Genomic DNA, 24,192 nt, shown 5'->3' with positions numbered 1-24,192 from the left:
CAAAGAAGAAGGCACGCCACGCCCCCTCCGGCTCGTGACGTCACTCCGGCGCCGCTCGGAGCGTTTCCAACTTGCCTCGCTCCCGGATCGGTGTCGTGCTGGTCGCCCCTCCGCCGGGTTTCAGCCACTACCCGAAGGGCTCGAGCGGCCCTGCGGCCCGGAGACCCAGTGCGCGTCGCGAGAGCTCAGGAGCAGCGAACAGTGAGAGGTATGTTTATTTCTGTTTATTTCTGCTTCAAATATTCTTTGAAACTAGGTGGGGTATAAATTGCAATCAAATGTTAGTTTAGACAGACTGATTTCAATTTCCACACCTGAAAATGTTAACAATTACGTACGCGCACCTTATTTTTATCATGTGTTTTGAAAAGCTGAGGGTAAAGCAAATGTCTTTGAATGAACGGGAGGAGCTCCATAGCTCAGAAGATAGAGCAGATGCTTTTGAGTCAAGAGTGATCATCCTTGAAATTCACTTCAGTGTCTTAAAATCAAAATTGGTTGATAATTCACTCTTCTCGTGGTGTTTGCAGACACCTGGAGGAAACCCAGCTTGTCTGACTTGAGTGGCCATGCCTACTGGCAGTGCCCTGACACAGTTTTGACTGGCAGTGATATGGAGTCGAAGCGGCACGATGCCGGGTGTTCTGCTTCACCCCATCCCTGACCAGTACTGGAGCCTCAGGCTTCAGAAGTTATGACTCTTTCCTAAGGGCTGAGACGGGGACAAGGAAGAGTCACCTGGGGTGCTTGTTAAGCATTCAGCTTCTGGCTTCCTTGGAGGATCTGGTTCAGCTGGGCTGGGACGGGACTCAGGCGTGTGTATGGTTAATAAGCTCCCCAGGTGATTCTTACTAAGGAGGCTGAGCAAACACTGGGCTGGATGGTCATTCATCAGGGGTAGTGTAAGATTCCTTTTAAGTAGAACTCTGGTTCCAATTGGTGCTTCTCATACCTCAGAATCTGCAGTGGTGCTCAATAAAGCTCACACTCCTGCATTCCCGTTCTCTAGATACTCTAATTATGCAGGTCTTAAAAAGGTCCCTTGTTGATTTTATGTAGGGACCATTGGTAGAAATGAAATCCATTATGCTTCCCAAGTCTCAAGCTTGTGTGTGTATGATTCTTATTCCTGTAGGACCGGAGTACTTCCCAGAATGCTTAAACTTAATAAAAGATAAAAACTTGTATAACGAAGCTCTGAAGTTATATCCACCAAACTCGCAGCAGTACAAGGTGTGTAGCATGTGAAATGAGGCTCTTCTGATTTTGCTTTGTGCTTTAGTTGGAAAAGGATGAGGCTCCTGAGTCCCTGACACTGTCCTTGGTTTCAAGGTTTATTATCTTCAGACTAATTAGCCTCATCTTGAACTTCTTATCTGGGAGAAAGGCCCTGACCTGTTCCTCTTCTGAAGAACTTGCCCAGGCCAGAAACCCAGGCGTTGTCTCTGGATCCTCCTCGGGAATACCAGGGCAGCTTCCATCCTGCCCCTCCTCCAGCCCAACCTCACGATCGTCCTGAACAGTGCTGATCTTTCCCATATATTTTTTTCTTTTTAATTTTTTAATTTAATTTTTTTATACAGCAGGTTCTTATTAGTCATCAGTTTTATACACATCAGTGTATACATGTCAATCCCAATCGCCCAATTCATCACACACACACCCCACCCCCCCGCCGCTTTCCCCCCTTGGTGTCCATACATTTGTTCTCTACATCTGTCTCAATTTCTGCCCTGCATACCAGTTCATCTGTACCATTTTTCTAGGTTCCACATATATGCTTTAATATGCAATATTTGTTCTTCTCTTTCTGACTTACTTCACTCTGTATGACAGTCTCTAGTTCCATCCACGTCTCAACAAATGACCCAATTTCGTTCCGTTATATGGCTGAGTAATATTCCATTGTATATATGTACCACATCTTCTTTATCCATTCATCTGTTGATGGGCATTTAGGTTGCTTCCATGACCTGGCTATTGTAAATAGCGCTGCAATGAACATTGGGGTGCATCTGTCTTTTTTTTTTTTTTTAATAAATTTATTTATTTATTTTTATTTTTGGCTGTGTTGGGTCTTCGTTGCTACATGCAGGCTTTCTCTAGTTGCAATGAGCGGGGGCTACTCTTGGTTGCGGTGCACAGGCTTCTCACTGTTGTGGCTTCTCTTGTTGTGGAGCACAGGCTCTAGGCGTGAGGGCTTCAGTAGCTGTGGCACACAGGCTCAGTAGTTGTGGCTTACAGGCTCTAGAGCACAGGCTCAGTAGTTGTGGCGCACGGGCTTAGTTGCTCCGTGGCACCTGGGATCTTCCCAGACCAGGGCTCAAACCCATGTCCCCTGCATTGGCAGGCGGATTCTTAACCACTGTGCCACCAGAGAAGTCCACATCTGTCTTTTTGAATTATGGTTTTCTCTGGGTATATGCCCAGTAGTGGGGTTGCTGGATCATATGGTAATTCTATTTTTAGTTTTTTAAGGAACCTACATACTGTTCTCCATAGTGGCTGTATCAATTTACATTCCCACCAACAGTGCAAGAGGGTTCCCTTTTCTCCACACCCTCTCCAGCATTTGTTGTTTGTAGATTTTCTGATGATGCCCATTCTAACTGGTGTGAGGTGATACCTCATTGTAGTTTTCATTTGCATTTCTCTAATAATTAGTGATGTTGAGCAGCTTTTCATGTGCTTCTTGGCCATCTGTATGTCTTCTTTGGAGAAATGTCTGTTTAGGTCTGCTGCCTATTTTTGGATTGGGTTGTTTGTTTTTTTAATATTGAGCTGCATGAGCTGTTTATATATTTTGGAGATTAATCCTTTGTTGATTCGTTTGCAAATATTTTCTCCCCATTCTGAGGGCTGTCTTTTCGTCTTGTTTATGGTTTCCTTTGCTGTGTAAAAGTTTTGAAGTTTCATTAGGTCCCATTTGTTTATTTTTGTTTGTATTTCCATTACTCTAGGAGGTGGATCAAAAAGGATCTTGCTGTGATTTATGTCATAGAGTGTTCTTCCTATGTTTTCCTCTAAGAGTTTTATAGTGTCCGGTCTTACATTTAGGTCTCTAATCCATTTTGAGTTTATTTTTGTGTACGGTGTTAGGGAGTGTTCTAATTTCATTCTTTTACATGTAGCTGTCCAGTTTGCCAGACACCACTTATTGAAGAGGCTGTCTTTTCTCCATTGTATATCCTTGCCTCCTTTGTCATAGATTAGTTGACCATAGGTATGTGGGTTTATCTCTGGGCTTTCTATCTTGTTCCATTGATCTATGTTTCTGTTTTTGTGCCAGTACCATAATGTCTTGATTACTGTAGCTTTATAGTATAGTCTGAAGTCAGGGAGTCTGATTCCTCCAGCTCCGTTTTTTTTCCCTCAAGACTGCTTTGGCTATTCGGGGTCTTTTGTGTCTCTATACAAATTTAAAAATTTTTTGTTCTAGTTCCGTAAAAAATGCCATTGGTAATTTGATAGGTATTGTGTTTAATCTGTAGATTGCTTTGGGTAGTACAGTCATTTTCACAATATTGATTCTTCCAATCCAAGAACATGGTATATCTCTCTATCTGTTGGTATCATCTTTAATTTCTTTCATCAGTGTTTTATAGTTTTCTGCATACAGGTCTTTTGTCTCCCTAGGTAGGTTTATTCCTAGGCATTTTACTCTTTTTGTTGCAATGGTAAATGGAAGTGTTTCCTTAATTTCTCTTTCAGATTTTTCATCATTAGTGTATAGGAATGCAAGAGATTTCTGTGCATTAATTTTGTATCCTGCAACTTTACCAAATTCATTGATTAGCTCTAGTAGTTTTCTGGTGGCATCTTTAGGATTCTCTATGTATAGTATCATGTCATCTGCAAACAGTGACAGTTTTACTTCTTCTTTTCCAATTTGTATTCCTTTTATTTCTTTTTCTTCTCTGATTGCCATGGCTAGGACTTCCAAAACTATGTTGAATAATAGTGGTGAGAGTGGACATCCTTGTCTTGTTCCTGATCTTAGAGGAAGTGCTTTCAGTTTTTCACCATTGAGAATAATGTTTGCTGTGGGTTTCTCGTATATGGCCTTTATTATGTTGATGTAGGTTCCCTCTATGCCCACTTTCCGGAGAGTTTTTATCATAAATGGGTGTTGAATTTTGTCAAAAGCTTTTTCTGCATCTATTGAGATGATCATATGGTTTTTATTCTTCAGTTTGTTAATATGGTGTATCACATTGATTGATTTGTGTATACTGAAGAATCCTTGCATCCCTGGGATAAATCCCACTTGATCATGGTGTATGATCCTTTTAATGTGTTGTTGGATTCTGTTTGCTAGTATTTTGTTGAGGATTTTTGCATCTATATTCATCAGTGATATTGGTCTGTAATTTTCTTTTTTTGTAGTATCTTTGTCTGGTTTTGGTATCAGGGTGAGTGTAGCCTCATAGAATGAGTTTGGGAGTGTTCCTTCCTCTGCAATTTTTTGGAAGAGTTTGAGAAGGATGGGTGTTAGCTCTCCTCTAATTGTTTGATAGAATTCACCTGTGAAGCCATCTGGTCCTGGACTTTTGTTTGTTGGAAGATTTTTAATCACAGTTTCAATTTCATTCCTTGTGATTGGTCTGTTCATATTTTCTATTTCTTCCTGGTTCAGTCTTGGAAGGTTATACCTTTCTAAGAATTTGTCCATTTCTTCCAGGTTGTCCATTTTATTGGCATAGAGTTGCTTGTAGTAGTCTCTTAGGATGCTTTGTATTTCTGCGGTGTCTGTTGTAACTTCTCCTTTTTCATTTCTAATTTTATTGATCTGAGTCCTCTCCCTCTTTTTCTTGATGAGTCTGGCTAATGGTTTATCAATTTTGTTTATCTTCTCAAAGAACCAGCTTTTAGTTTTCTTGATCTTTGCTATTGTTTTCTTTGTTTCTATTTCATTTATTTCTGCTCTCATCTTTATGATTTCTTTCCTTCCACTAACTTTGGGTTTCGTTTGTTCTTCTTTCTCTAGTTCCTTTAGGTGTAAGGTTAGATTGTTTGAGATTTTTCTTGTTTCTTGAGGTAGATTTGTATTGCTATAAACTTCCCTCTTAGAACTGCTTTTGCTGCATCCCATAGGTTTTGGATCATCATGTTTTTGTTGTAATTTGTCTCCAGGTATTTTTTGATTTCCTCTTTGATTTCTTCAGTGATCTCTTGGTTATTTAGTAATGTATTGTTTAGCCTCCATGTGTTTGTGTTTTTTACGTTTTTTTTCCCTGTAATTCATTTCTAATCTCATAGCGTTGTGGTCAGAAAAGATGCTTGATATGATTTCAATTTTTTTAAATTTACTGAGGCTTGATTTGTGTCCCAAGGTGTGATCTATCCTGGAGAATGTTCCGTGCACACTTGAGAAGAAAGTGTAATCTGCTGTTTTTGGATGGAATGTCCTATAAATATCAATTAAACCTATCTGGTCTATTGTGTCATTTAAAGCTTCTGTTTCCTTATTTATTTTCATTTTGGATGATCTTTCCATTGGTGTAAGTGAGGTGTTAAAGTCCCCTGCTATTATTGTGTTACTGTCGATTTCCTCTTTTATAGCTGTTAGCAGTTGCCTTATGTATTGAGGTGCTCCTATGTTGGGTGCATATATATTTATAATTGTTATATCTTCTTCTTGGATTGATCCCTTGATCATTATATAGTGTCCTTCCTTGTCTCTTGTAACATTCTTTATTTTAAAGTCTATTTTATCTGATATGAGTATAGCTACTCCAGCTTTCTTTTGATTTCCATTTGCATGGAATATCTTTTTCCATCCCCTCACTTTCAGTCTGTATGTGTCCCTAGGTCTGAAGTGGGTCTCTTGTAGACAGCATATATATCGGTCTTGTTTTTGCATCCATTCAGCAAGCCTGTGTCTTTTGGTTGGAGCATTTAATCCATTCACGTTTAAGGTAATTATGTTATGTATGTTCCTATGACCATTTTCTTAACTGTTTTGGGTTTGTTTTTGTAGGTCCTTTTCTTCTCTTGTGTTTCCCACTTAGAGAAGTTCCTTTAGCATTTGTTGTAGAGCTGGTTTGGTGGTGCTGAATTCTCTTAGCTTTTGCTTGTCTGTAAAGCTTTTGATTTCTCCATCAAATCTGAATGAGATCCTTGCCAGGTAGAGTAATCTTGGTTGTAGGTTCTTCCCTTTCATCACTTTAAGTATATCATGCCACTCCCTTCTGGCTTGTAGAGCTTCTGCTGAGAAATCAGCTGTTAACCTTATGGGAGTTCCCTTGTATGTTATTTGTCATTTTTCCCTTGCTGCTTTCCATAATTTTTCTTTGTGTTTAATTTTTGCCAATTTGATTACTATGTGTCTCGGCATGTTTCTCCTTCGGTTTATCCTGCCTGGGACTCTCTGCACTTCCCGGACTTGCACGGCTATTTCCTTTCCCATGTTAGGGAAGTTTTCGACTATAATCTCTTCAAATATTTTCTCTGGTCCTTTCTCTCTCTCTTCTCCTTCTGGCACCCCTATAATGCGAATGTTGTTGCATTTAATGTTGTCCCAGAGGTCTCTTAGGCTGTCTTCATTTCTTTTCATTCTTTTTTCTTTATTCTGTTCCACAGCAGTGAATTCCACCAGTCTGTCTTCCAGGTCACTTATCCGTTCTTCTGCCTCAGTTATTCTGCTATTGATTCCTTCTAGTGTAGTTTTCATTTCAGTTATTGTTCATCTCTGTTTGTTTGTTCTTTAATTCTTCTAGGTCTTTGTTAAACATTTCTTGCATCTTCTCGATCTTTGCCTCCATTCTTTTTCCGAGGTCCTGGATCATCTTCACTATCATTATTCTGAATTCTTTTTCTGGAAGGTTGCCAATCTCCACTTCATTTAGTTGTTTTTCTGGGGTTTTATCTTGTTCCTTCATCTGGTACATAGCCCTCTGCCTTTTCATTTGTCTATCTTTCTGTGTATGTGGTTTTCGTTCCACAGGCTGCAGGATTGTAGTTCTTGCTTCTGCTTTCTGCCTTCTGGTGGATAAGGCTATCTAAGAGGCTTATGCAAGTTTCCTGATGGGACGGACTGGTGGTGCCCATATATTTCTGCATAAAGTTTGGTTCGTTTGTTTGAACAAACATCTGTTTAGCTTTTCTCATATGCAGATACTTTGCTTATCCGCTAAACGTATTATAATTCTTACAACAACCTGGTAGGTGTTGTGCACAACTTTCGAATGAGGAGCCACCTTGCCTGAGGCCCTGGGACGTGAGGGGCCGACCTGGGATATGGAGCCCGTGCCACCATCACCACCGTTTGCAGTTTGCCCACTAATTGCACACGTCTTTCTGTGATCTGGCCCCTGCCTGCTTCTTCAGCATCAGCTGCCTCTGCCAGCCCTCTACCTCCCCTTCCTTTAGCCCTCCTGTCCTTCTAAACTCTCGGGTCTCCTCTGCCAGAAAGCCGTTCCTGGCTGAGGTGCCAAACACTGAGCTCCCAGAGCACCTTGATCTTACCTTGGGGATGGCATTTATCAATCTGCTATTCACTGATTTGTTGCCCCACCAGGCTGTGGGTTTCCTTAAGGGCAGGGACCCCGTGTTATGTCCCTCTGTTTCCCTGCCTAGTACTGAGCCTGGGGAATAGAGAATTTGGCCAAAGCCTGCCTCTTTGCTCTCATTTGCCTTATCTGTTCGTCTCCTGTGCTCTCTGTGCTTCAGTCATACCAGCCTTCTTGTTATTCTTTCCTGTGCGTTCCATACCCATTCCTGCCCGATGGCCATAGTGCTTTTTGTGCTCTTGGCGTGGAATACTGTCCCGTAACTCTTCACATGGCTTCTTCTCCTCACAGCCCTCTGAAATAGCACTCCCATCGCTCTGTCCCTTTACCACTATCTGCCATTATGCTGTCGACCATAGTGTGTTTATAAGTCCGTACTCTTTCACCACAAGAGCAGGAACTTGGGAGTGGTTCTTGTTACTGTTTATTTTTTGTGTTTGTTTTTGCTTTGTTTGGCTTTATTTTTTGCTTTGCTTTGTTACTCCCACTGCCCTGAACAGTACTCAGTAATTATTTGTTGGATGAATACATGGCACATCCTCAGTAAGGTTTTGAATGGAAGAAAGATTGAATTCACTGGTCATCCACAGGGTTTTTGTAAGTCATTCCAGGGAGATTCAAGTATAATGACTGAGGCAGCCTACCTTGGAGATTTTAAAAACAGTTATCACCTCTCCTCACCAACCCTTTGTCTCTTCCTGTCCCAGGACATCAGCATTGCTTACGGGGAACACCTGCTGCAGGAGCACCTCTGTGAGCCAGCAGGGCTCATGTTTGCCTGCTGTGGTGCCCACGAGAAAGCTCTCAGTGCCTTTTGGGCTTGTGGCAGTTGGCAGCAAGCTCTCTGTGTGGCAGCCCAGTTTCACTTGACCAAAGACCAGCTGGCTGGCCTGGGCAGAACTCTGGCAGGCAAACACGCAATTAGATAACTTCTCTAATGGCTTTTTGTCTCTGTGGTTTTGTTTGGCAGTTTTGCAGACACGTGTCAGGCGGCAGCACACCTTGGTGCACTGTCATGTGCACCGGTGAAGGTTAGTTTGGAATGGCTTATTAGGTAGAGTAAAAGCTGACCTGCTATGAGAGTTCCCCAGATACAATGGCACAATAAAGAAAGCAGTTTACTTGTCTCTCTTATGGCACTGACGAGTCCTCCCATGGTGCAGATCTGCCATCTCTTAGGCAGAGAGTTGAAGGTGGATTTTCTCCACATCTGTATTCCAGTCCTCGGGAAGGGGAAAAGCTGGAATCGTGAGAGAACACTCAAAGTTGGAAATGACCTAGCTAACACTTTTCTCTACCTCATTCACCAAACTCACATTTGACAGGTACACCTAGTACAGTGTAGCTGGGTAGCAATGTGCCCTGCGAGAATGTAAAGATGAATTTTGGGGTGGGACCGTTCAAATATAGACAATAGACCATTGGAAACCATAATAGCAATGTTCAGAAATGAAGCCAAATGTATAAGCAGTGTGAAAGCAAAGGCAATTTAGCTGTATCAGGATCTAGGGATTGCCTGAACCGGAGGTGAGGTTATTCCACAGTCTGATTTCTCAGAGTGGAGTGGCATTCCCAGAGTGCATGGGAGAAGAGACGGGTGGGGCTCTGGCCCTCTCAGCCGTGCTTGAAGTGAGTGAGTGGCTGGTATATCTTCCCCCTACCTTTTCAAGAGTCTTGTAAATATTGTTATGATCTCCCCATAAAGAGCAGTCCTGAAAAAAAACCAAACTATATCCTGTTAAATGTAGATACATATTCTCTTTAGTAATTTCACATTGTTTTTTTTCCTTTGGGATTATAAAAATGTGTGAGATTATCACTTTTCTTTTTTTGGCATTTTCTGGTTATTAGATCTGTGGACTCTTCTATAAGCCCTTTCAATTTTCAAGCTGAACTCTTTTTACAAGTATCAAGAAGTCCTTATTTGAGTCTTATTAACTCTTCATTCTGGCTCTGTTGATACTTCTGCTCTAGAAACTTGTTATTTGTAGTTTAAAGTTTCTAGTTCTGTTTTTGGTGTCTGTTTTCTTCTCTTACATTCTTTTCAACTTTTAGCTTGCTGTTTGTCATGCCTTATAATGGGGTGCACCTTGTTCTCCCAGATGCTTAGCAAAAAAAGTTGGAGAAGACAGTGGTCAAAGATTTTTGAGAAATGTTACAAGGTGGAGTCACTTCATGTGTACATTTAACTTAGGCAGTTTACACAAGTCACCAAAAGAAAGAAAAGATAGCTATTTAAACAGTGGAGGTGACTCTTCCTGGTTTTGTCAGTGATAATATGCCCTGGAGTTAGCATGAAATGGGAGACGTGACTCTGCCACCCCTTAGTTAACTCTGGGTTCTGTGTGCCTCTCATAGTGTAATTATCTCAACTGGGCTGAGAATGAGTCTCAGATCTGAAGATACTGCAAGACCCCTGACATAAGCCAACTACCCCCACCTAGTGCTCAACCAAAGAAACAGCAGCCTCTTCCTATTAGAGGAAAAAATGGATTAGTGAGAGATGCTAGGTCAGTTTCCCATATGTGTGCGTTTACAAACGCACATTTTTTCATGACTGATTTTGACTATATGTGATTTTCACATCCCATGCTAAATTTTGATTGTAACTGCCATTTAAGATAGGACCCCATGGTATTCCTGCCTGTCTCTCTCATAGAAATTCACAAGGTATATAGTTTGATACACAATAAAGACATATTAATGAAGCATTTCAGCAAAAGAACGCTTATCTCTATCTTACCCAGTGCTTCACAAACGTACTTGACCTGAGAATGGTGTCTTGGTCCTGCCTTTTATGATCCTTTGAACAGTCTTGGGGAACACTCTGGAAAGTGCTATTTTAAAGCAGTTCACTTTGAATGTATGCTCTGTAGAGCTCAATCTCCAATTTGTAGGAGACCATTTTGATTTAAATAGTACCACCAGAAACCGTGTCAACTTGAGTTTTGGGAATACCGTTCTTAGTAAGCCGACTGTGCTCAGATGCTTATTGTCTTTGCAGGAAAGCTAGCTGAGCAGAGGAAGCACGGCGACGCAGCCACAGTTTTGGAACAGTACGCCCAGGTAAACTCAGTGCCTCCCATCCACACCCCCTCCCCACCCCCAATCAACAAGCAAGGGCTTCCCACTCGTACCTTAGTGATCATGAAAATTAAAGGAACTGTGGGTATTTAGGAAATCCAGAGATAGTATTTCCCCTGAGGGTCTCCCATCTTGCTGACTTGACTTGGAAATCTAAATTCAGTATATCTCTAAGTAATTAGACTTGCTGTGAGGTAGAATACCACAGAACTCTATTATAATATGCACTAGTGGCTTGACCTTGGTAGAAAGTATAAATTAAATCCGAAGGAAGTTATACCTTTTATATTAACTTGCCAAAGTAGAAACAATGAGAAAAGACCGTTCTCAACCAAAGTGATGGAGCGTTACACCCTTTTTCGGCTTTCATTCCCGTTCTTTCTGTTGGAAATGTCTCTTTTACCTCAGGCAGCTTGATGGGTTCCAATTTTCCACCAGATTATAAAGATAAGTACCTATACCAGCTTTTCATAGAATTCTAGGATTTATTATGAAAATAATAAAGCCTATGCACTGTCACAGACTTAACAGGACACAGGTACACAATTAATACCAGGGATTCCTGCCTTCTAGGGTTTTGACCTTTGATGAGAAAGTGTTTGTTACAGTTGTCGCTAGTGGGCACATCTGCATAACAAAATTGTGCTTTTAAAATACTTCATTGTCTTTCATGTAATAAGAGTGAGTGAAAGAAGGTAACTAAAATGTGGTAGCATTAGATCCTGGAAAGAAAATATGTTGGGTTGAGCTGAAAACATGAAGATATATCCCACCTAAGACAGTTAATTAAATGGATAAGATGCCTGCTTTTGATTTCTAACATTTCTTATTCTTTCTTAGAATTTCCAACTCTCTGCTTACATGACCCATCTGTTCTTACACGTTGTCTGCTTTTTCCATTAGAGGTGTTATCATATTTATTGTACTGATTTTAAGTTCCCAGCCTCACAATCTCAACATCCCTGCCATATCAGAGTCGTGTTCTGATGCTTGCTCTGACTCTTCAAACTGTTTTTTAATCCCTTTTGTATGCCTTGTAATTTTCTGTCAAAAGCCTAATGTGTGTGATATACTGGGTAAAAGCAAATTTGATAAATAGGTCTTTAGTGATATGGTGATGAGGCTGGGGGTTGGGTAGGAGAAGTGTTCTGTAGTCCTGTGATTAGCTGGCAGTCTTTTAAGTGAGCATGTACCTCAACTGTGAACTTCACCAGTGCTTCTCAGTTTGTTTTCACTCCTTAGGTAGGACAGGAAGGTTAGAGGGGGCTGGAAGTTGGGTATTTCCCTGCCTCCACATTGGTTAGGCCCTGGTAAAACCCACTAAGATTAGGCTCTGCCAAAATCATTTGCGTGCAGGTCTTGTTAAGAAGATCAGTATTTTCAAATGTCTGCTTTTCCCTTGCCCCTGCTAGAAGTACGTAGTCACCGTGAGAAGTTCTGGTAGGGCTCCTGGAGGTAAAAACTCACAAAAGTGTAGGAATCTCCCTAAGTATGGACCCCTATAGAGTTCTGAACTCTTGGCCTTGTGTACAGTGAGTGATATTAGCTGGAGAAATTCAGTCTTTCACCCTAAGTGTGATGTTTGCTAGCTTTTTTGAGAGTTTAATAGGTGTGAGAAACTGGGAGGGCTGTTGGAGTTGGCAAACTATAGCCTGTGGGCCAAATCTCGTTGGCCACCTGTTTTGTAAATAAAGTTTTATTGGAACATAGCCCCACCATTTGTTTACCCATTGTCTGTGGCTGCTTTTGCACTTAAAACCACAGAGTTGAAGAGTTGTGACAGAGACAGTCTGGAAAAAAGTCCCAGAAAGCCTAAAATATTAACTCTCTAGCCTTTTATAGAAAGAATTCGCCAATCCTAGCCCACTTGTGTTGAGGAAATTCCCTTTTATTTCTGGTTCTGAGAGTTTTTATCATGAATGGGTATTGAATTTTGCTGATTGCCTCTTAAACTAAGATGTTTTCTGTTTTGTTTTTAGACCAGTGATAGGGTGAATTGTATTGTTTTCTTTTTTTTAATTGAAGGATAATAGTTTATTTACAATGTCGTGTTAATTTCTGCTATACAGCAAAGTGATTCGGCTGTACATATATATATATACATTCATTTTTATATATTATTTTCCATTATGGTTTATCATAGGATACTGAATATATACTTCTCTGGGCTGTACAGCAGGACCTTGTTGTTTATCCATTCCATATATGATAGCTTACATCTGCTCACCCCAACCTCCCACTTGATCCCTTCCCCACCCTCTTCCCCCTTGGAAATAAGTCTGTTCTCTATGAGTGAGTCTGTTTGTTTCGTACATAGGTTCATTTGTGTCATATTTTAGACTCCACATATAAGTGACATCATGTGGTATTTGTCTTTCTCTTTCTGACTTTCTTAGTATGATAATCTCTTGTTGCTGCAAATACCATTGTTCTTTTATATGGCTGAGTAGCATTCCATTGTATATATGTACCACATCTTCTTTATCCATTCATCAGTTGATGATGGACACTAAGACTGTTTCCATGTCCTGGCTATTGTGAATAGTGCTGCTTTGAACATAGGGGTACATGTATCTTTTTGGATTACAGTTTTGTCTGGATATATGCCCAGGAGTGGGATTGCTGGCTTATATGGTAATTCTGTTTTTAGTTTTCTGAGGAACCTCCATACTGTTTTCCATAGCAGTGGCACCAACTTACATTCCCACCAGCAGTGTAGGAGGGTTCCCTTTCCTCCATATCCTCTCCAACATTTGTTGTTATAGTTTATAGAGTTTTAATGATGGCCATTCTGACCTGTGTGAGGTGGTACCCCATTGTAGTTTTTATTTGTATTTCTCTAATAATTGGCGCTGTTGAGCATCTTTCCATGTACCTCTTGGCCATCTGTATGTGTTATTTGGAGAAATGTGTATTTTGGTCTTATGCCCATTTTTTGATTTGGTTGGTTGGTTGTTTGTTTGTTGTTGAGTTGTATGAACTGTTTGTTTGTATATTTTGGAATTTATGCCCTTGTCCATAGCATTGTTTAGAAATATTTTCTGCCATTCTGTAGGCTGTCTTTTCGTTTTGTTTGTTTATGGTTTCCTTTGCTGTGCAAAAGCTTGTAAGTTTGACAAGGTCCCATTTATTTTTATTTCCATTGCCTTGGAAGACTGACCTAAGAAAACATTGGTACGGTTTATATCAGAGAATGTTTGTTTTGCCTATGATCTCTTCTAGAGATACAATAGAACATATAATGATACAATAGAACAGTTAGAGTTAATTGATATTGCCAGGACATTACATCCAAAAAACCAGAATTCACATTCTTTCCAAGTGCACATGGAACATTCTCTAGGACTGACCACATACCAGGGCACAAAACAAACCTCAACAAATTTAAGAGTGTAGGAATTATTTCTAGCATCTTCTCAGACCACAATGCCATGAAACTTGAAATCAACCACAGAAAAAGAAATGGGAAAAACAATTACATGGAGACTAAACACCATGCTACTAAAAAAACAATGGGTCAATGAGGAAATGAAAAATTACCTTGTGACAAATGACAGACAGTGAAAATACAACCATACAAAATCTATGGGATGCAGCAAAACCAGTTCTAGGGGGAAGTTTATCACCATACAGGCCTTCCTTACAAAACAAGAAAAATCTCAACCTAACCAACCACTTCTTAAAAGAATTACAAACAAAACAAAGTCAGCAGAAGAAAGAATAAAGATCAGAGAGGAAGTAAATAAAATAATAGAGATTAAAAAAAAAAAAAGAAAACAACCAATAAAAGCAAGAGCTGGTTCTTTGAAAGGGTAGACAAAATTGACAAAACTCTCCAGGCACAAAAAGACAAGAGAACCTAAATAAAGAAAATAAGAAATGAAAAAGGAGAAATATCAACCAGTAACACAGAAATACAAAAAACTATAAGGGAATACTATAAACAATTATATGCCAACAGATGTGAAAACCTAGACATAATAGACAAGTTTCTAGAAACAAAGAGCCGACCAAAATTGAATCAAGAAGAAATAGACAATTTCAAAAAACTGATCACTAGAAGTGATATAGAATCTGTAATTTTAAAAACTGCCTATAAAGTCCAGGACTGGATGGCTTCACAGGTGAATTGTACCAAACATACAAAGAAGAACTTATAACAATCCTTCTCAAACTCTTTGAAAACACTCAAGAGGAGGGAACACTACCAAAGACATTCTATGAAGCCACCGTCACCCTGATACCAAAACTGGACAAAGGTATCACCTAAAAAGAAAATCACAAGCCAATATCTTTCTTTGATGAATACAAATGCAGAAATTCTCAACAAAATAAAAGCAAATTGAATCCAACAACACATATAAAAGATCATACATGGGACTTCCCTGGTGGTGCAGTGGTTAAGAATCCGCCTGCTAACGCAGGGGACACGGGTTCAATCCCTGGTCCAGGAAGATCCCATATGCTGTGGAGCAACTAAGCCTGTGCGCCACAACTACTGAGCCCACATGCCACAACTACTGAAGCCTGCGTGCCTAGAGCCCGTGCTCCACAACAAGAGAAGCCACTGCAGTGAGAAGCCCGCGCACTGCAATGAGGAGTAGCCCCCACTGTCCGCAACTAGAGAAAGCCCATGAGCACCAACGAAGACCCAACACAGCCATGAATAAATAAATAAATTTAAAAAAAAAATCATACACCAAGACCAAGTGGGATTCATCCCAACTTCACAAGGATAGTTCAACATATGCAAATCAATCAATGTGATACACCACGTCAACAAAAGACAAGACAAAGACCACATGATCATCTCAATAGATGCAGAAAAAGCTTTTGACAAAATTCAGTGTCCATTCATGATAAAAACTCTTTCCAAAGTGGGTATAGAGGCAACATATCTCAACATAATAAAACCTATTTATGACAAACCCACAGCCAATATAATACTCACTCAATGGTGAAAAGCTGAAAGCCCTCCTGCTAAAATCTGGAACAAGACAAGGATGCTCACTTTCACCACTTCTATTGAATGTAGAACTGGAAGTCCTAACCACAGCAGTCAGACAAGAAAAAGAAATAAAAGGTATCCAAATTGGGAGGGAAGAGGTAAAATTTTCATTACATGCAGATGACATGATCCTGTAAATAGAAAATCCTAAACACTCCACACGAAAACTACTAGAACTGATGATAAATGAATTCAGTAAAGTACCAGGATACAAGATTAACATACAGAAATTGGTTGCATTTCTTTACACTAACAATGAAATATCAGAAAGGGAATGTAAAAAAAAAATACCTTTTAAAATCGCAGGCCCAAAATAAAAATACTTAGAAGTAAACCTGACCAAGGAGATGAAAGGCTTATATGCTGAGAAGTATAAAACATTAATAAAGGAAATTAAAGATGATTCAAAGAAATGGAAAGATATCCCATGCTCTTGAACTGGAATAATAATATTAAAATGGCCATACTACTGAAAGCAATCTACATATTTAACACAATCCCTATCAACTTACCTATGACATTTTTCACATAACTAGAACAAATAATCCTAAAATTTACATGGAACCATAAAAGACCCAGGATTGCCAAAGTAATCCTGAGGAAAAGAACAAAGCAGGAGGCATAAACCTCCCAGACTTCAGACAAAACTACCAAGCTACAGTAATCAAAACAGTGTGATACAGGCACAAAAACAGATACATGGCTCAATGGAACAAAATAGAGAGCTCAGAAATAAACCCACACACCTATGGTCAATTAAACCTTAAAGGAGGCAAGAATATAAAATGGGAAAAAGACCGTCTCTTAAGCAAGTGGTACTGGGAAAGTTGAACAGCTGCATGTAAATCAATGAAGTGAGAACATACCTTTACACCATGCACAAAAATAAACTCAAAACGCCTTAAAGTTTTATTTATTTTTAATAAATCCTCTTCAATTATGACTATGAAGAATCCCTCAGATGTGTGCATGTGTGTATATATGTAGACACATATGGAAAATAAATTTATTTTAAAATACACGGCAATGCTAAGAAATTACACCAAGCTATACTTATAAAGACATAATAAAAACATTAGCTCCTGCCTCTGTTTTTAAAAAAAGTCTAAATTTAAAATGTGCTTTTATTTATTGGAGAAAGTCCTCTGCAAGTTTCCTCTTGATGTCTGGAGCATCTGAACAAAGCTGATTCCATGGAACAAACTAAATAACTGAGGCTTTTAGCTTCTTGCATGAATTTGCTTTGGGAAGAGGCCAAATGTGGGGAAGAATTATATACTCTTCTCTAGAACTTGGCAGAATCTTTCCCCCAAATTAAGCATTCACAACTCCCAGGAGTTTCTCCTTTGCCCATACACAGCATTTTTCCCCATGAATTCACCCTTGACTTGGCCTTCAGTTTGGAAGGTCTGCACTCACCTGCTTCTACTCCAAATGAATAAAATTCCATCTTGCTCAGAGAGAGAGAGAGTAATTGATAGTAATTTGTATTCACACAAATTCTTTTTTGCTGCTTCAATATATTATTTCAAGGAAAGTGAACATCCATGCAAAGTCACACCAATATCAACAGACACATTTACTTCTATTTCCCACCCATCAGCATGGGTCCCTTTACTATTATCCATAGCAAGAGCACTATAATATATTAAAATGACATGTAAGGTACCATGTTCATTAATCCACACCAAAGAGTAGTCACAAAGCACTTGTAGCCTTTCAACGTTGGGCACTTAATTATAGATATTCTTCTTCTACTTTTTCTATTATTTTGTGAAAATTTTCAGACACACAGAAAAGTTGAATTATACAGTAAACACACCAAGATTCTAAGGTTTACATTTTGCTATACTAGGAAAAGCCTTCTTTAGTTACACAATTCTGGGTATACCTATACTCTGACTTCCTGTTAGTTTACGTAGAGTAATAAAGGTCTGGTTCTGGTATTAAAAGCATGAAAGAGATTGTTAACCTTACGCAAGAGTCAGCCACAAACTACTGTCCAAATGAACTGAGCTTTTTTCTAGACTCACCAGAAAGAGCTAACATTCTCATTTCTTCCAAAGAAAATAACTAAAAGACAGAGGTCAGTTAAGCACCATGAAGAAAAATAAATGAAATGACCTAGATACTGACAAAAACATTATGTTAAAAGAAGCAACATTTGGAGAAAAAGGAGTAACTTACTACCGCTCATGCCTATGATGCACACAGCTCACCATCCCAAATGTACGCAATACTGTTTCAGAAATTCTAATCTGTTCCAGCTCTGACACTGCTAACTCTAGCAGAACGTTCACAGGCCATAAAAACAGTCCGTATGGACACTGTAGTGATAGGAGGCTCAACCCAGTTATAACTGGAAGCACATGACCTGGCAAGATATTACAAAATAACCGCTGTCAGCATAGGAAAGCTTAGAATATCAAAGGATAGATTTCGCTTTTCATTCTGCTTTAGTTCAAGGTGAAGTCATTTAAATGATTAAATTCGACCTATTGGGAGCACTAATAGCCATTAGTTGTTTATACATAAGGCTTTCCTCAAGGAACATAAAACAATTCGAAAACATTATTTAACTTTTCTTCACACTTTTGAGGTAGCAGCCACGAAACATTCCCAGTTAACTGAGGCACAAATCAATTCTGTGATTTGTCTAAGGTCCCAATATGATTCAGACCTGAAGCTGGGAATGAAACCCAATGTCCTGATTACCATAAATACCAGAAATGTGCTCTCAATCGGCACTAAATAGAGGAACAGTAATTTTTACAAAATGATGCTATATGGGTTAAAGCTTAAAATCTTGCTAACGATTAAGATTATATGCAAAATAAAATAGAATTGGTGTCTGCTGAGGTCTGCTGTACAGAGCAGCTCTCTGTAATGCTAAGGTAGATGGTCTTACTCTCCCCAGTTCCCAGCAGCCAGGCCTCGAGGAGTGAGGAGTGGAAGGAAAAGTCTTCTCTGCCAGAGCCCTCCTAACTGGGGTCAGAGTCACTCTAGAAGGTTCAGTTTCCACTGGGTTCTTCTGTTGATCTTTGGTGGTATAAAAAGCTCAGCATCTGAAAGAAAGCAGAGGGAAATTGTGATAGGCACACTATTTTTTCTTGGCGGGAGCTGAGGCAAGTAACTCTAAGCTAAAATTAGGCAACTGGGCTTTGCACCTACAAGACGACCATCAGAACCAGAGTTAATGTTTCATCAAACTATACACCTAAGATCTGTAAATTTTACTGTATGTAAAATTTACATCAATTATAAGAGTAAAAAAAAGTAGTGGCATGTATTCAGTAAGTAAAGTTAATGGACGGAAAATGCTTTATGATAAAGATTTCTGCAAACACACTGATCAACAAAAATGTCCATATTTTAAAAAAATAAATAAATGGAGGAGGCGGGTGATGGTTGGGGGAAATTTGTCACCGTTAGATAAAACTCTCAGGCCCTCTTTCAGTTAGATTTATGGAGTCTCTTATCTAAGTAGGAATCATATACAGGAAGTAGAGACATGAGAAAACATGCATATATAAAGATGGTCTTTCTCAGTATTATTCATGTTACAGCTGTATCTATGACCCATACAGACATGAAAAATTATTTACATGAGTATTTTGAAATGTGTGAAAAATGCTCAAGATAAAATGTTTTAAAAACATGGTTTTGGTTTTCATTATACATATATACATGCATGGTACACATGTATGACTAGAAATTATTAAATCTTAATTTTCTTTGCCATACTGTACAATCCAGATTTTCTCTACTAATCATAACAGTTTTATAATTTCATATACAATTACTACTCTCTACACCCCCAAACAAAATCTATGTAGACAAAAAGACCACAAGAGGTTTTGCTTATTTATAATATTGGAAAAGCCTACTTAAATTCATTGTCAACAAGCTCCATAATTTTGTTAAATACTGGGTAAACTTTGAAAGAGACTCCATCTTTTTTTAAAAAAGAAACAAGTTATGAAAATAGTGTATCTTATTTTAAAAAATTAGGCACAACTACAATTATATTTGATTCTTAGACTTAACTAAAAATAAATACCAAGTATTGACTTATTGGCAGGAAAGAAATTATTCTGACAAACTGTATGACAGCAGGACATGGCATCTTTCACATTTCCATGTTTGAATTTCACAGCACAGAGAGAGTCATTTCACAAAAATAATTTGAGGGCTTTATCAGTTTTTCCAAGGACTTCTCTTAATCCTTTGATAGTCAAATCATACTCATTTGAAGCAATTTTGTTACCAACTGTAACAAGTCCAGTTTGGCTGTGATTTAAGCACTACTGTGGTAAAATGTTAATCCATTTTATGAAATGGATTACATTTTTGCAGACTTGCAATCAACCTGCATGGTACTACGTTGCATCTTAACATGGAACAATCAGAAAATGCCCCATCAAGTCACTGATCCCCTACTACTACTGTTAGCTGGGAAGGGGCAGGTGAGGAATATTTGAGAGGAACTTATTTTGTGAGTAGCTCATTCGCCTCTTTTTGGATTATGAGAACTTCTCCCTTCCTAAACAATCTACACTAGTGTTCCTACACAGGGACACGGATAATACATACTCTGATAATGAGGAGCCTCAAAATTTTAAAGTCTTTAAGGCTCAGCTGGGAAATGGAAGTGCCCTTTAATAAAGCCAACTAGACCACCCTAGAGAAAGGTGTGACTGAACTTGACCTGAAGGTCAGCATCAAGTCAGCAGTGAGGAAAAGAGGGGACAGAAATCACAACTGGATTAGACACATTACAAACTAAACAATTACCAAACAGCCTCTGGTCTGAGATGAATTGTAGCATCTCAGAAATAAGTGTACGTTTTGGGACTGATACCAAAGGCAGCTTGCCAGCCTCCAGGAAGAAGGGGATCTAGGGATACAGCAGTTAACTGTCTGCATATATGAGCTTAGCTGGAATGGAAGGGAGTTAATTTATTCCTGGTAGCAATATAAGCCATGAAAGTTAAACTTGACAAGGCTCCCACAAAGTCTACTTCAAATGTTATCAAAATGCTACCACAGTAGAGCATTTAAATGAAAAAATTGCGGAACATTGCCTCTCACATGCCAGAAATGCAAAATAGCAGCCGTAAAAACTGCCACCTTTTCAAAGCTAAAAAGAAGTTGCTAAGCTTGAACTGATCCACATGAAGGGCAAATACTCTGGCACCAAACTGATCTGTCAAAAGGTTTTTAACCAACTTTCAAAAGAAAGCCTTTAGGGCTTTTAACTTTGAGGAATATGTAACTTCACTGATGAGAATCCTCTCCCCCGCCCCCACAAAGAAACAAAACATTTTAGGAATTCAACAGAAAATGCAGATGAAATGCTAATCTTCTTTGGATTTGTTTTCAAATTATACTGCTAATCCTAAGTATGACTAAAATGGTCCAGCTCTTAAGCAAGGAATATGAAAATGTCCCCAAGACACAATGCAAAACTGCCAATAGCCAAAAAGGATGATTCAGATTAATCCTTAAAATGTATGTGCAAATTAGACCGTTTAGGAGTCACACTTCTTCAACTGTGATGTGTCCATATGGACTAGTGTATGCCATTGCATTGACAAGTGTGTATGTCAGAACAATTTTTTTAAAATTATACATTTAATGTCACATTGGATTTCTTACCCACCAACCCAGGATCCCAACACTAAAGGCATTAAACTAATTTTACTAAAGATAGACTCTTAGAACTGAGGGAAAATAGTAGTGATTCCCCAATCTCTCCTTATACTACTAACCACCTCAACACTTACAAAAGGATACTCCTTCTGCTTAGTACTATAATAATTTAGAGAGAAAAAAATACTAACCAAGAACAGGAACTGAAGTCTTCTCTTGTTGATAAGAGGCCATGATACTATTTGCAGTAGAATTGGGACCTAGAACCTAAGTAGAAAGTAGACTGAATCAGCAAAGATTATCTTATACTTCTGCTGACTGCAAATAGCAAATCTCTACCAGCAATAAACAGCCTTTCATTTTCATTATGGTATCAAACACATATGTGATTTTAATTTGCCAGTTTCTCTAGTCTCAGTTCAGACCTCTACATCTCCTGTCCACCAGAAGGACAAGGTAATGATGGGGGGAAAACAGAAAAAGAAAATCTCAGTGATATATGCCTGGTCCTTTCCAAATAAGTGAGCCATACCCTGGGGGGAGGGGATATAATAAGAGGTTATAGAACACACAGAGCACCAGACTGTACTCAAAGATTTGTGAGAATTTTTGCATTAAAACAATTCTGTGCATATCATGGAGGAGAATGCAAACTTGCACATGTGTTCAAGGTCAACAAGAGACTTCACAGGAATTCCATGCCCGCTCGAGCCTCAGCAGGCACACACTCCAGGCCCTCCGCCTCGCCTTCACTCAGGTCTGCGTGTTCTCTCCTGGCGCACTCTCAGCAGTGATGTCACGTGCTCAAAGCACTGCCATGTGACTATACCACGTGGTATCCTGCACATATGACATTATCATGCTTTACCAACCAAAGCAAAAACACAATTTTCCTGGGCAGTTCCCCTAGAACACTCGTAAGTTGGTATCTTAGATGTTAACATGATCTGAATAGACGAGGATAAGGGAGGGCATGGGGAAGCATTATAAATTGTTAGCCTCGAAACCATTAGTTCTGAAGGTGATCATATTTCTTCTAGGAAATACTTATTATAGTAAATTCAAGTATTTATGAGGGGCTAATTCTCAGTTGCTTTTTTCTTTATGGCTTGTAAAATGCTTTTATATCTACCCTCTCATCTAACCTTCTACACATTTCAGTGAAGTATACAGGGGGGTATTATCCCCATTTATAAGTGAGGAAATCAAGACCCAGTAAGCTTATAAGCCGATTTCCAGCCTCTCTCTCAGCTCCAAACCAACCCTTCCTATACACTGCTCGTGATGCTGGGACTGGGGGGCCTGAGAAAACACCCCTCCTTTGACAGCTGTTATGCTCCAACAATAGCAGACACCAGAGGGACAGGGCAAGGCTGGACGGAGGAAGGAGAAGGAATTTGCTCCCTTGTTCGCTTGCTTTCACTCAACAGTAGCTCTGTACCCCGCAGCAGCTGTTCGTTCCAGTTTCTGTTTATTTCTATACACTTAGACCCAGCCTCATCCTGCCCCCTCGGCAATACCAGCACCAGCTGGCTGCCACCCCCTTCTCCGAGGTTCAAGAACCAGCTCTGCAGGGGCCTCACCTCCAAGCGTCGAAATTCTAAGAATCCCAAACTCTTCTTTTTGTTCCTTCAGCCTTAGGGGTACAAGCGGCTGCCCACAGTTACAATCTCAGTGTTCCTTCTCTGTGTTCCCTTTCTGCCTTCTCAGTCCTCTAGTACTTGGTTAACCAGTTCCATATATTAAACTCTCTCTGATAAAATAACAGCTGTGGTTTTTGTTTTTCCTTAATGGACTCTGACTGATAAACCAGCCTTTCTGAATCAAAATTGAAACTTTGAACAATAGACCTGAGATGTAAGAGACTGAGCACATATACACAATAAATAGATGACAATACATTAGAATTCTTGATGGGACACAAACAGCTTTAACATAATTAGCAAGCTTGTTACAACAACATACAAGTGACAAGTCAAATTTACCGTAAAACAAGAGAAAAAGCAATTGTCTGGGCTTCCTTTAAAGAACTCAGATCCCATCCATAAGTCTGAACAGAGAGGTGAGAAGCCAATTCTGGTCCTAGCTTGCCCCCTACCCTGACCAATCTCACTGAAGGTCAGGGGCAACCATCTGACTTTCCCAACTTCTCCATGACAGCAGTTTCATGCATGCGGAAAGAAGAAATAAAAAGCAAACTTAACCTAGGCCAAGGTGTACTATGAACTATACCGTCAAACATAAAATCTTCTTACTGACAGCTTAAATATAAGCCTCAGACAAATTAACTATTGTGTAGTATGTTTTAAGAACAGGAAAATCTTTTGCTCTATTAAGAGACTGCGTGAGAGTAATAACCTGTCAAAGTGATTAAAAAAACAAAAGCACATTCTGTCTTTGAGGAAAACTTACAGGTGTAGCTGAACTCTGCTGGGGGGTGAGAGTCCAAATTTCTGGAATTGACCTTTCCATTAGCTGCAGAGTATCTTCAAAGGCCTTCTGTAATTCCCTTCCTTGCTCGTCAAACTCAAAGAGAAAGAGTATCTTTAAAATATGGTATATTTCATCTGGAGAGAAGAAATTTGAGAGTGGTAAGTTGTATCACCAGCTCCATTGCTAGAATCCTAACAGGAGTTTCTTTCCCAAGTGAAAATATCTAATAGCATACTACAATATCGCCCACATTTTCTTCTTTCTCCCCAAAAGCTGGAATAATTCAACATATCTACTACAAAAAGAAAACAAACCCACTAGAGCCAAGCAGGAAAGCAGTGCCTCCTCCATCTTTATCCTGGTTTCAGTGATAGTCTCTCACAGCTCAGGTAGGTGGATGCCAAAGAGGAAGACGTCTAGGCTACTGGCTGAGAAGTTTTGTTTCAGGAATGCACCTTGAAGTGACGAATTTGCTATGTTTTTTGTGGGCAAGAATCATCAGTA

At 39.4% G+C, this 24,192-nt stretch overlaps 1 protein-coding gene and 1 long non-coding RNA gene across 5 annotated transcripts in view; one reads left to right on the top strand and one right to left on the bottom strand.

Moving 5' to 3' along the window:
* Positions 1–70: 70 nt before the first annotated feature.
* LOC118897478 lies at positions 71–24,050 on the top strand. 2 transcript variants are annotated; one of them, XR_005020441.1, is made up of 4 exons: positions 71–208; positions 1,136–1,233; positions 10,516–10,577; positions 23,962–24,050. It is a non-coding gene; the product is annotated as an uncharacterized LOC118897478 (long non-coding RNA). The 2 variants fall into 2 exon arrangements; XR_005020440.1 differs by lacking the exon at positions 1,136–1,233 and having other exon boundaries at positions 99–208.
* The window catches only part of ELP1 (elongator acetyltransferase complex subunit 1), a 62,978-nt gene continuing 55,290 nt past the window's right edge, over positions 16,505–24,192 (bottom strand). For 2 of the 3 annotated variants that reach the window (XM_036856733.1, XM_036856734.1), the window contains 3 exons: positions 23,668–23,822; positions 21,447–21,522; positions 16,505–18,668 (listed from right to left, as the gene is read on the bottom strand). In XM_036856733.1, coding sequence (XP_036712628.1) covers positions 18,601–18,668; positions 21,447–21,522; positions 23,668–23,822 — 299 coding nt within the window. In that variant the 3' untranslated portion in view covers positions 16,505–18,600. The other variant, XM_036856735.1, reaches the window with a different exon arrangement.

This window comes from Balaenoptera musculus, chromosome 6 (genome assembly GCF_009873245.2).
Source record: "Balaenoptera musculus isolate JJ_BM4_2016_0621 chromosome 6, mBalMus1.pri.v3, whole genome shotgun sequence".
Lineage (NCBI taxonomy): Eukaryota > Metazoa > Chordata > Mammalia > Artiodactyla > Balaenopteridae > Balaenoptera > Balaenoptera musculus.
Note: the sequence above shows the minus strand (reverse complement) of the source record. Positions and strands in the feature narration are given on the sequence as shown.